This window comes from Pyrus communis, chromosome 1, assembly GCF_963583255.1.
Source record: "Pyrus communis chromosome 1, drPyrComm1.1, whole genome shotgun sequence".
In the NCBI taxonomy this organism is placed as follows: domain Eukaryota; kingdom Viridiplantae; phylum Streptophyta; class Magnoliopsida; order Rosales; family Rosaceae; genus Pyrus; species Pyrus communis.
This window is the reverse complement of record NC_084803.1, coordinates 3,628,458-3,641,001: the sequence shown is the minus strand read 5'-3', so window position 1 is coordinate 3,641,001 and position 12,544 is coordinate 3,628,458. Positions and strand designations below refer to the sequence as shown.

At 36.2% G+C, this 12,544-nt stretch overlaps 3 protein-coding genes across 3 annotated transcripts; all 3 read right to left on the bottom strand.

Annotated features, from left to right (window-relative positions):
* Nucleotides 1-427: 427 nt before the first annotated feature.
* Nucleotides 428-2,112, bottom strand: LOC137718039 (inorganic pyrophosphatase 2-like). The gene is made up of 4 exons (XM_068457561.1): nt 1,931-2,112; nt 1,727-1,848; nt 1,350-1,551; nt 428-1,048 (listed from the first exon to the last, which is right to left on the bottom strand). Exons 1-4 carry the CDS (start codon nt 2,069-2,071, stop codon nt 659-661), a joined length of 855 nt encoding a protein of 284 aa, XP_068313662.1. The 5' UTR covers nt 2,072-2,112; the 3' UTR covers nt 428-658.
* A 425-nt stretch (nt 2,113-2,537) lies between these two features.
* LOC137707429 (homeobox protein ATH1-like) lies at nt 2,538-5,108 on the bottom strand. Its single transcript, XM_068446631.1, has 4 exons — nt 3,848-5,108; nt 3,314-3,660; nt 3,148-3,208; nt 2,538-3,066 (listed from the first exon to the last, which is right to left on the bottom strand). Exons 1-4 carry the CDS (start codon nt 4,979-4,981, stop codon nt 2,902-2,904), a joined length of 1,707 nt encoding a protein of 568 aa, XP_068302732.1. The 5' UTR covers nt 4,982-5,108; the 3' UTR covers nt 2,538-2,901.
* Nucleotides 5,109-10,549: 5,441 nt separating this feature from the next.
* On the bottom strand, nt 10,550-11,210 carry LOC137729467 (abscisic acid receptor PYL2-like). Its single transcript, XM_068468429.1, has one exon. It carries the CDS (start codon nt 11,153-11,155, stop codon nt 10,550-10,552), a length of 606 nt encoding a protein of 201 aa, XP_068324530.1. The 5' UTR covers nt 11,156-11,210.
* Nucleotides 11,211-12,544: the final 1,334 nt, after the last annotated feature.

Here is a 12,544-nt window from a genome sequence, read left to right as displayed (position 1 = left end):
TGCGCTGCATATGGTCACATGGAGAAGAACATGGGTTAAATAGAAGGATTTATCAAATGCAAATCAGTTTTAGAGATTAGGTGTGGGGCGGGGGAGAGGGAGGGGGGGGGGGGGGGAGAGAGATAAAGGTGAGACGGGTAAGGAGAGAAAAAGTTGGCTGCCGCGGGCAAGTTGAGGCGGCCGTTTAATATGGAAGTTAATTAGAATTAGATGAAAGGGCACAAGACAGTTTAAGGTGTATGGTGAACATTTATTATAATTTATGGTGGTGTGCAAAAGTACACCTAAATGGGTAGTGCATGATTATTTCTCATTTCTTTTGCATGCCGGGTGTTTTCTTGCCGTTGTTTGGCCGGCGAGATTAAATTTTTATGTTGTTAAACTGTGAATTTGTATTATTAAATTTTTATGTTGTTAAACTGGTAAAGCTAAATCATTCCATAGACGTAAAGGTACACAACAAAGATGGACCCAAAACAAGTAGGAAATATGGATTGGTATTTTTGGTGCCCCAAATCCTAACCACTGGCAAGGAATTGTTCCCACACCCTTAGGGTTAAATCAGTCGATCAGAACAATGCGATTGCTTATTTGTACCTAGGTTCTAATTTCCCTATTTGTAAATTACAGTAATTTATAATATCGTCTTGTTAAACAATTACTGGCGAGGAAGCGGAACTGGGAGGGCATTTTGAAAGGCATCATGGGCAGAGGCAGATACCGAACTGCTTTGAGACTTGCAATCAATTGGAACCAAATGATTACTTCTCTCTTTGCCAGACTTGTCTTCAATGAAGAATGCCTTCACTGTGTTGAGCAAAACAGTCCCGAGCTCATCGCACTCGTTCCACTCGTAAATCTTTGCCTTGGTAAGCAAGGGATTGGCAGAAATCAAATCCCAGATTGGATAGTTCTTCCTCGGCAACAGAAAGTCTCCTTCTTCAAGCTTCAAACCCGCGCAAAAATCGGGAGCTCCATCTCCAACATAGATGAAATGCTTCTTCCCATCTGCTGAAACAGAAGCTCGGATCTTTCCCATCATTAAACCCTGCAGCAAAAAGTTAAAAGGCATAGGATCCCAGAAGCGCTTTTGGAAAGTGCTTTTAAATGACTGAAAGGTACTTATGAGGAAACGTGATCTCGGAATTCAAAAACATTTTCTCCAAAAACGCTTTTAGTCATTTTAAAGTTTAAAGTTTCCCAAACGAGGAGTACTACTTAATGCTTCCTACAAAGCACTTTGATTTTTAATAAAAATTTCGACAAGCTTATTACAAAATACTTCTAGTAAAACCGTTTATAAGTAGAAGTGTTTTTTTATAAAACCACTCCACCGAGCCCTAATTTACCTTGCACATGTTGGGAGGGCAAACAGTGCAGCCATGGGAAGACGAGATGAAATCATGGAAAGGCAAGATTCTCAGCCTGCCTTGTTCATCAATAAAACTAGGGTTTGTCTTGATTTCTGAGAAGCAATCCCTTATCCCATGATGCTTCAATATTGCGTCTATGAAAAAATCATTTGCATCACTTAAAACCCTCAGATCACACCTGCATATATGTGTGACAATTATAAATTACAGAAAGTATGAAAACGATTTCCACACATGGTTCTTTTTACTTTTTGCCTTTGAATTAAATAAATGAAAGAAAAATCAAACATGGATGTCCAAAAGGAGAAAAGAGTGCGAAAACATAATTTATGTTCATAAGAAGATGAAATTACCCAAAAGCGTGGGCTGATTTAATTGCAGAGACAATGTTGGGATGGATTGGAACCCTCTTTAAGCACTCCGAAATGTCCTGAATTGTCTTTCTGCGTGCATGAAGCTCCGTCATCATCCGATCCTGAACATCGAGTTAGTAGTTACATACCGCTGCGTGTTCGAAAATTCGTTATCATATAGTTAGTACCTTGAATTAAACAGACCATAAGAGGGTTCCAAGTCATGGTAGGGAGGAGCTGAGTGAACAAGTCCTTGACACCCAACTCGTCCACGATCCAGTTGTCGCTGTCACAGTTGATGATCGTCTTGTCAAAGTCGAAAACAACCACCATCCCCGCCGCCATTGCTCCGAAATGATCAAAGAGAGTGGCAATAGAAGCAGTGTGTTAATTGTGAGACAAAGAGGAGGATTAGCCTTACTGTGTTTTTATAGGGTTGCTTAGCAAAGTGGTTACAGCTTGGCAAGCACTAAGCCCCTAGCTTTTGGGATGTAAAGGGGAAAGAGTACGCAGTAACTAGTCAGCACTTATTTAGTGGACGATGTTCGTGTCCTGCTTGAATTCTAACTCTTGATTCGAATCCTATAAGAACAGTGCACTTGCATACTTTTGACAATGCATGAAATGTTATATATTCTGAGTGCTGCAAATTATAACTGAACATGCAAATTACAGTCCAACACGTTAAAAAATATAACTCAAATCATAGTGTGATGCATAAACAAACATGACTCATTAAAAACGCAAGGACAGTTCATGGACAGTACAAAATAATTTTTGAACAGATTTCATCAAGAAAGAATTTGCACACTTTTTTTTTATCATGCACATCCTCATTTATTTCCGACTTAGATCAAACAAAAATCAATGGACATAGATTCACAAGAGTTCAGAAGAAGAAAACGAGCATGGAAATTCGTTTTAAATTAAAGTTAATATTTGACTTTTAGTTGTGTTCTTTTGGTTAACAGAAATATATACTTTAGAACCAAGGGTAGGCATTGATCAGGACTTAAATTCTGCTTTTCCTCACAAGAAAATTATTCCCTAAAACTTTTAACTTGCATACAGGAATATACACTTGTAATAATGCTGTGGAATATTTGCATTGTTTCCCTACATAATGATCCAGATGTGCCCATTCCTTCCATTTGCTCTGTACCATTTAAAAACCTTCAATTCACACCAAATTTGTGGTTGTTGATCCTAATGTGGTGGCTTCTGTGGGTTCTCTCGAGGTTTTCGTTTTGACGGGTCTTTCTTCGGTTCATCTCCGAGTACATTTCCTCAATCATCGGTTTCCATAGCCGGACACGGGCATTTATAAACCAATTGGATACCTAGTATAGCCAAATATGTAGAATAAATGAGTTCTTAGAAGCGATGGATTCAAATTCCTAATAAAATCAGTGATCACATACCTGGTTTCTTGTCAATCCACTTTTTACTGCAAGAACATGCTTCTCCGAATCTTTAGGGTACCTGAAAATTGATTAAATAGACAAGACATGTTATAGTCTGAGCTCATTCTTTAAGATGGGTATTATAATAAGCCAAATTCTAAGACATGTTCATGAAAAAGCTCACGGATGAAGGAAGTTCTGAAACATCCATGCACGTAACACTGAGACGGATCTTTCAGGCAAACCTCTCTGAGGTCTCCATATTTGATGTTCTTTCTTCTTTAGATGCTGAAGAGCCAATTGCTTATGGAATTCAAAAGACCTTTCGCTCTCATTGGGGGATGCAGGGCTTGAATTTTCACTTATCAGAAGGAAATGCGTGCTAACCCGCTCCCTCAGACTTTTATACAGCACAGAGATAGTTTGAAGCACAAAACGAGCGTGTAGATGAGGATCTGTCTCAGTTGCAGCATGAAATGCTGATACAACTGTATGAATCTCATCGACACATTGGTTGTAGCAGTCATCAAGCTGCATCAGAAAGAATAATATCAATCTGTTAAAGTGCCCAAATACTATTTCTAAGTCCAACACATTCGAAAAGAAATGTTTCAGAACAGGAAAATTCGGGGTTTCTACACCTTTTGGATATAGAAAATTTAATTGACAACCAAATCAGATAATTTAGACTAATTAATAGCACAACACAACTACATACCGTCTGTAGAAGGGCCAGCAATTTGGTTTTCTTCGTTTTGATTTCCTGTTTTCGCAATGCAGGCTCCTTAGGTACCTCAAATCTACCATCTAAATCATCATCCATGGCCGACATCCCTCTCTCAGACACGAGCCTGGCAGATGAAAAACTCGATTGGTCTAGATTTTCTAAAGAATAGTTTGCGATATCAGAAAGTATTTCCTGAACCACATGAAGATATCTTGATCCACATATTACTTGGGATAACTGAGGTGGTTTGCAAGAACTGTAACTTAGGGAAAACTCCTCACTGTTGCTAGAATATTGCTCTGGTGAGGTAAACCTTGTTTGATTCAGACAAGGTTGAGCAATCCCTGAAGAACCAACATCTGAACATTGATTTCGGATTTCCAAAGGCCTGGACGTGGCAAGACTTAGAGCAAGCTCGTTGCTAAATTTGGAGGAACTGGAAGAATTATATGTCATCACACTTACACCATCGGATGATAACCATCCATTTGGATCCACATTTCCAACGGATGAATATGTTTGAAGCCCTATTCTTACTGAAGATCCATCACCAAGTTCCAAAGGAGCTGCGTACTTGTTGATCTCCCACTGTCTATTTATGCTACCAAGCATTTCATCATATCCACAATTCACATTGGCCGCGAGCAGAGAATTGGAGTTGTTAGAGCAGTCATTCAAAACATAAGCTTCTGAAGAATTAAACGGCATTGCTGAAATCGCTAAATTGTTGAGATTTTCTTGAAGAAAAGTACTACCCCTCGCCGCGAACAGGGCAGCAAGGGAGGCAGAAGAATGTGGTGTTGCTTGGAACACCGTATTATCAGCGAAACTTGAACTGACGAATGAGGATTCTCTCACATTGCTCCCTCTTTGAGAAATAAGAAATGGACTCGATTCAGCCACACTAACGCAGTTTGCGTTGTTAAGATCAGAACGAGAATCCATGACAAGTTCTCCGTGAAAGGTTGAAAGCACTGGAGGCAAAGCCATCATACGGTTTTGGTGATTGAGATCAAATGAATAGGACTGGACAAGTGAGTTCACTGTGGTGTGTGGTACAACCCCATCCATGACTAGAGAATTTCGACTGTCCGCCGGAACATTATACATCTCATTATCCATCATATCACAGGGAAACAAATTTCACATTTCATTTGGCATAATTGAAAAATCGGGAGATATATATTCTTTCAGCCAACTCTCTTCCATCATGAACTGATCAATTTCAATCAATCTTAGCCTGGAAAATTTTAAATTTCTTCCACCTACATTTCAAAGTTTAAATTCAAGTAAATAGCATGAAACAGTTGGTCAGATTAAGTGCATGCAAGTAACAATACTTTCACAGAACGGAATTTCTATAGACCAATCAATTGAAAGAGTTAACCCAACACAGTTTCTTTTCATTCGAGTGACATTATAAATTAATCTAAACTATGAAGAAAGCGATTAGTAACTTGGGCCCAAAGGCGGAAGCACGCTGCCCTAATCAACTTGACTATATCAAAATGCTTAAACTCTGATAAATTTAACAAAACTGAGAACTTAATCATGCAATCAGTAGCAAATTACATGAAAAAAAAGAAGATTAAATGCAAACACTAAAGTAAACATTTAACATAATAATTAATTAACAGTTTATAAATTAAATACCGCAATCAGTAACAAACAAACTATGAAAGTAACAAACCTGAGAATGCAGATTCTTCCCCAGCAAACCTTCTCTGTAACAAAACAAATTTATGAAAAATCTCCACGCAGATTCATGGGTTTTTTCCCAAATCAGACCCCCAAAAATTCGAATGAAATGAAAGATGGGGAATGTTGATTGACACAGAATGTATGTATACTTCTCCTAGCAATAATAATTAATAAAACCAGAAAGCTCACAAAAGATATGATTCTTTTGCTTTGGCCTTAAAAGCCTAAAAGGAGTACAACGAAAGAAAAAAGGGTGGGAGAATATGCAGTGGTGAGCAACTTTGTTCCCTTAACCAAAAAGGAACAAGAAGAAAAAGCTAACTCCTTCCTCCCACCTTTCTCAAATCACAAGAAATATAAAAGCAACACAAAAAGTTGAAGTCTTTTGTTTTGGATGAACAGAAAAGTGGGGGACTTTTTTTTTCTTGCAAGCTAAAAACCAAAACCCAAGAGACTGACACAGTTTCAGGAATCAGGAGGACCCATCAAAGTTCACAGAGTCCATCTCTCTCTCTAGCTTGAAGCCACGAGATTTAAAGGAAGAAACAGAAATGGGTCTGAAATATAGGACACCAATCTCAGACAAACCCAATAAAAGACACAAGGAGAGGGAGAGAGTGGAAACGCCAAAGAAAACTAAAACCACAAATGAAACTTGAGAGAGAGAGGAGACGTGTCGAAAAATAGAGAGTAAAAACCTCCTTGCTTTTTATCTGTTTTTGACCCCCAAAACCCTGATTGATTGAGAACAAGAGTAAATGTGGCAAAGAGGCTCTCAAACTTTCTCCTCAGAATCCAACACTAATGGCTTAAAAGCAATCTGAAAGGTGACAATGCTGATGACATTGAGAGAGAGAGAGAGAGAGAGAGCCAATTCACTGTGGCAGCAGCGCTCACAGTGTACTTTTGTACACATACAGAAGGGACGAAGGAAAAAAAAAAGAAAAATTAAAACAGACAGTGCTGATGCAAGCAAAACCCCAAAATCTCTGATCAGAAAATCTTGATAAATTTATGAGCGTAGTTACAAATCACACCGACTTTTTTCCTTTTTTTGCATGGATATCCAAACTTAAAGTATTTAATCCTATGGCCTAATTATTTTATAGACTGCATTATTACAATGTAAGTAGGATTCTTAAAAATCTAGCAAATAATGATGAGAATCTGCGGAAACTGGAGATGAGAGATACTACGATGATGAACAGTGGGTTTGGTGCTTGAAGTGATCTTGTTTGAAATTCTTGGATCATGAATTTAATACTGATAAATAATTAAGTAATTTCCTTTTTCTACTGTGTAAAATATTTCGAAATTATAGATACTGGGGTCCCGACGATGTGACAGTACATGCAACCTGCTCTGAGATTTTGCTGGCCATGTTCCAGTACATGATTTGGCGGATACAAAGTAAATACACTCAAGTAATCAACGACTGGAAAAACTCATGTCTTTTTCTGACTTACAAGGCTAACTTACTTGGAACATTTATTCTTATTAATATAACGTTTTTGGTTATTAATATACATCAATAACACGAGAAATATCATGACTAGAACTTGTATAATATGAGTGTATTAATACATTTATAACCGCACTTGTGCCATACAATGTGCTCTGGACACTGAATTATGTTCTTTTCCCACCTTATTACATACTGCTATCTGAAAAGATAGCTATCAACAAAACCCAAAATGGTAAAAGAAACAAATAAACGTGTCTTGATATGAACTCCACAACAACTGTGAGACAACTAATCTAGAGGAAAAGGACGACATGAATTGGGCGAGGGCCAAGACCAGTTTAAAGTACTATTTATGGACCTGAAGCCGAAGGTAAACGCTTACAAGTATTGCAAAGTCCAAATGAATAGATGACCTATAAATCCTGATGTTTGAATATTTGGAGAAAATTTGAAGTGTGAAGGTTCTTCATATCTTCATGTATTGTTATTAATATAGAGTTCGTTTAGAAATACTTTTAAAATACTTGAAAGTGCTTTTAGTAAAATTAATTTTGAGTTCCAAATACACTCTAAGTGTTTTTTGAAAAGAAAAAAAATCAGATATATGCTTCTTACAGAAAACATTTAAAATGTTTTTCCATGATCCACTTAGAGAAACGGATGTGCTTTTAAAATAACTAAATGAACTTTTGTTGAAAATATTTTTGGAAATAATCCTTAGTAAAAATGCTAATAAATCCTGGAAAAACACTTAAAGTGTTTCTTAAAAACACTATAATTGGTGCTTCTTGTATAAAGCACTTAAAGTGCTTTTAGAATCCAAAAACATTTTCTTTGAGCGCTTTCAGTCATTTTAAAAGTACATCCAAACGAGCTCTTAAATTTTTACTAAGGATTAGTTTGAAAAACATTATCATCAAATACGTTTTTAGTTATTTTTAAAGTTACTCCCAACCAAGCCCTTATATATTTTGATAAATCAATTTGAATATGAATTATTATATATTTGTAGATAAATAGAAGTCATGAACCCAAACATTTACGATAAACAAACGAGTATTGAATTTAAATTGTGCTTGGCAAATTAGACTACTAAATTGTTTGACCTGAAATTTTGGACATTAGTTAAAATTTTCACTTACAAATTTCAACCTTAAAAATTGTAATTACTCGGAGGGGTACGAGCACTTTTCGAGGGGTCTAAATGGAACTAGCAAAAGAACTTATTAATACACTTCTAGCTTGTATATATTACTCTTTCAAATTCTGGCAATCCAATTGAATAAATGAAGAACGTCAAAGACAAAAAATTAATAAGAGTGCAATATAAGTAAAATTTGATATGTGAATAGCACTATCCATTTACTATTCATAGTCGTATTATTTGAATTTTTTTTTTGAGCCTTTTGAAATTGATTTATGCCATAGAAGGCTATAAGCTACAAGCTTGAGATTTATATAAGAGATACAAATTGGACGTGCTTCTTTGTGTTAAAATTCTAAATCCGTCTCTGCTTTAAAAAAATCGCAAACGAGCCAAACATTTTCCAAATATCTTTGTTTGACCAGCTATCTAGGTTACTACCACGCATACTACACTCAATTAAGCGACCAGAATTTTGCTGATTCACCAAAGTGTTGGATATGAGGCATCACATGTCCCTCAAGGTTTTGCCCACATTCTCTCCCTAGTTTTTTCTTCGTCCCTTTCGCTGGCCTTTTGCCGTTGGGTTCAGGGTTGACATTTAAGCCACACGAAAAAAGCACTGGACCAAATTATGCACCTAATTTCTGCCCTCCAAAAATCTCAATGACCCTCTCTCTGTCTCTCTTATTTTTTTTTTTTTTTTAGAATCTTAACAAAACGTTTTTGGTACTGTTCACTTTTAACGTCAATGATATTTTTATTCTAAAAAGTTACTTTTGATACTATTCACTTATAACACATTTTTGTCATTTTGATTAAAACTCAAAGTTTTCGAAATGTTTTCATTAGTTTTTATTTTATTTTTTATTCATGCAAAAATTAAAGGCAGAGATTTGTCCCTTTTTTTGCTGGATTTAAGCTCTCAGCCGCTTCTTTAATATGCACGAAAGCTATGTAGAAAAATATACGTTTTTTGTCAAAAAATAAAGAAAAATATACGTCCACTATGTATCATCGACTCGGTTGATACAGAGGATCAAAAATATATTAGATGCCGTGAAAGTTATTTAATTAGGATTCGTTTGAATAGTTTTCATAGCAAAAACACTAGTGTTCGTAAACACTTATGGTGAAAATATAATGTTTCATGAAAAATTATTAGAAGTGTTTTAGAAAGAAGCATCTAGTAGGTATTTCTCTATAAAATGACTAAAACGTATTTCTGCTTTTTTTTGTCTGAGACACAATAAAACCTTTTGTAACTCAGAAAAAAAAGTGCCTTCACTCTTTTCAGTCGATAAACAATCTCAACTGAGTAGAATAACTTGGTCTGATCCGATGCCATAAGAATTTTAGAGCATCCAGCTTCCAAACAAAACTTTACATTCTCAATGTACGCAGGATTATATTACATATGAACTATTTGTTTAATTAATTGAAGACAAGTTTCAAGATAGTACGGGTGAAGTCTAGAGGAGGCCGGTGGAACCCAATAAGATAATAAGAATAAAATGCTTATAATATGTTGAAACGGAAAAGGATCCTCGTCAGATTATTTTTCTGGGGATTTGTTGTGATCATGATCGTTCATCGTACATTATGCGGTTATAAATTATTTAAAATTTAAAATTAAATATAAATAGTACGTAAAAAAATTGACCGCACAATGTACAATCAACGATTATGATTACGAAATCCCTGAATCCCCAAGAAAAGAATCCGACGAGGATCATTTTCCTGTTGAAACAAACCAACCAAAGTGCTTTTGCTATTGTTATTTTATTGAAGAGAGAAAAATGATAACATTTAAAAAATAATATCCCCCATAACATATCTCGATGTCCAACTATTACGATGTGGTTAGTGATTGAAGATGAACTTCATACACGTATTTCATATGTTACATCTTGGGTTCAAGTTATGACGATGGTGGCTAGAAAACATTTAAATGACTGTGAATCTTTCTGACCTCAAAAAAATAGGCTACCTTGATGAAGCTACCATTTATATCTCCGGATCTCTTCCACCAAATCATATGGATCAAGTGATCCGAACCCTTGAAATTTGATCTAGCGGCTAAAATTATTATAACTTTTAAAACAAATCTTTATTTTTAACCTTTATATCAAATTTCAAAGATCCGGATCATTTGATGTGTGAACTTCGGTGGAAGAGATCAGGATCTCTTTCCTATCCCCGCAAGCAAATAAAAATATACATATTTATCAAATCCCCGACCGTACCAAGTGACATAAAAATCATAAAATAAAAAAGAAGAAATGGGAACAATATTCAACTTGCATCCAAATTAACAGCAATGCGCTAACCACTAACATTTGATTTTTATTTTTATTTTTTTATAAAAATTATAATAGTCAATTCATGATTGATCATGTCCTCCTCCAGTGTTGCCATGCACATTCGCCGCCATAGCCACCACTCCAAGCTTTTGCAAGTTCAACTTGATCACAGTGTCCACAAACATCTTTGTATCCTCCCCGGTGTTCCCTTCTGGTATGTCCACCACATACGACTCCAAAACAATCGAGTACACTTGATTATTCCCCTCCTCACCTTCGCAATTAACGAACTCATTAACCGAAGTAACCGACCTATAGTTATTAAGCCTGTGCTCCCCTCCCACAACTCTAAAGCTTATTATGTGTTTCTCGTCGTCCAAAATCTCCAGCCTCTCGGTGCTCGTCGACGCCGGGAGCCCCGAAACCACCGTCACCTCCCTTATGCTCCCAACTCCGCCGTCGCCTTTCATGTTGCAGCTCTTGATGAAGTGCTTGTATTTTTTAGGGTTGTCGAAGTTCCGGACCAACGGCCAAATTTGCTGTGCCGGAGCTTCGATCTTCTGCGTTATTAGCGACGTGCATGTGTTCGGCGACGGCTCGAATTTGTGGTACGTGTCGATGAGACCCTCCAGCTCGGAAAACTCAGCTAGGGTTAGACCATATGGCGGAGCGTGGCAAGCATCCATGTTTGTTTGCTCACACGTGTGAAAAAACCAACACGGAATTAATTAGAGCATAGAAGGAGAAGAAGAAAATGAATGAGAGCTAGTGGTTCTAGGGCAAGTGAACCATCATACGAACACGAGAGGGGGGCACATTTATGGTTGGAGGTATTTTTCTTTTAGGACGGATATGCCCTTGAGATGGATTTTATTTTATTTTTTATTAAGTGGCCACTGGCCGGTGGGATCTATCTATATATAGAGAAATATTTCAGATTGTCAGTAATACGGTCTGAACATAAGATGTATTTTACAAGTGATTGAATTTTTTTTTTCTTAAAATATCCAATCACTTATATTATGATTTTTAGTGTACAAAAGCATATTCTTGACATATTGAAAAATCTCTCCTTTATGATCAATGCAATCGTCTTTTACTTAAAAACTGTGTTTACTTCCAAATTAAGAGAATTAATAACTGCTATATTGAGAAATGTCTTGGTTTAGCCAATGTCCGAACCTGGATGATAAAAAAAAAGTTTGCAACTGGCTGGCAAGCAGCCAAGAAGATGAACATGAGGTGGAAATTTCGTGAAAGCATTGTTTATATTTATGAAATTTGAATAATACCTCATCAAAGTGGTTAGAATAATATTAGAGTACATAAGTTGGGAGAGTGATGATTCATCTTCCGTAGTTTCCAGAAAAATCTCGGGTTTTAAATAAAAATTCTGGCATGCGTTGTCAAAAAAAAATTTTAATGGTATTTTTATTCTTAATGGTGTTAAGAGTTTTTAATTTTTAATTTTTTTTAATACAACGATATTTTATAAGAAAAAACTAATGAAAAAAGTTTCCAAACTTTGAGTTTTAACAAAAAACCATCATATAATTTTATTTAATAATAATGATAAGAGAAATAAAAAAAAACAAAAAAAACCTAAATAAAGCCGGTGTAAAGAGCACCCAACCAATCCTTCAGTTGCATAACCCTTTGACATAATCCAAACATATTTTATTCCTCTAAAATTAAAATTTCAAATTGAAGTGGGTTCCATTCAATTTAGAACTACATCTGTGGCGGTATGGTTGGGAGGGAGTCGGTTAGGTGTGGTGACATGCCCTGATTCCAGTGTCCAAAGGACAACAGGATGGCCACGTGCTGGCCAACTCCCGAGGGTGACGTAAGCCATTTCATGAATGCATATGCTAAGAACATGAGGAACATGCATAAAAATTTCACACAGAACCACGTAATATAATATTCAAATACAAACCTTAATAAAATATAGTAATCAAGTGCCAACACATTTAAAAGTGATAATGCATGACATGTTCAGAGCATACTAGTAATTCGAAATACAAGTGGACGAAATATTAGAAAATGCGATTACAAGAGATGTCCTACGCAGA

What these genes read in the sequence shown, in the direction of transcription:
- LOC137718039 (XM_068457561.1), bottom strand. Translation starts at nt 2,071, where the DNA reads ATGGCGGCGGGGATGGTGGTTGTTTTCGACTTTGACAAGACGATCATC. An exon ending in AAATCAGCCCACGCTTTTGG is followed by an intron (nt 1,552 to 1,726) that starts GTAATTTCATCT and finishes ACATATATGCAG; the next exon opens with GTGTGATCTGAGGGTTTTAA. An exon ending in GCCCTCCCAACATGTGCAAG is followed by an intron (nt 1,049 to 1,349) that starts GTAAATTAGGGC and finishes TTTTTGCTGCAG; the next exon opens with GGTTTAATGATGGGAAAGAT.
- LOC137707429 (XM_068446631.1), bottom strand. Translation starts at nt 4,981, where the DNA reads ATGATGGATAATGAGATGTATAATGTTCCGGCGGACAGTCGAAATTCT. An exon ending in TTTCAGAACTTCCTTCATCC is followed by an intron (nt 3,209 to 3,313) that starts GTGAGCTTTTTC and finishes ATCAATTTTCAG; the next exon opens with GTACCCTAAAGATTCGGAGA. An exon ending in GTGGATTGACAAGAAACCAG is followed by an intron (nt 3,067 to 3,147) that starts GTATGTGATCAC and finishes TGGCTATACTAG; the next exon opens with GTATCCAATTGGTTTATAAA.
- LOC137729467 (XM_068468429.1), bottom strand. Translation starts at nt 11,155, where the DNA reads ATGGATGCTTGCCACGCTCCGCCATATGGTCTAACCCTAGCTGAGTTT.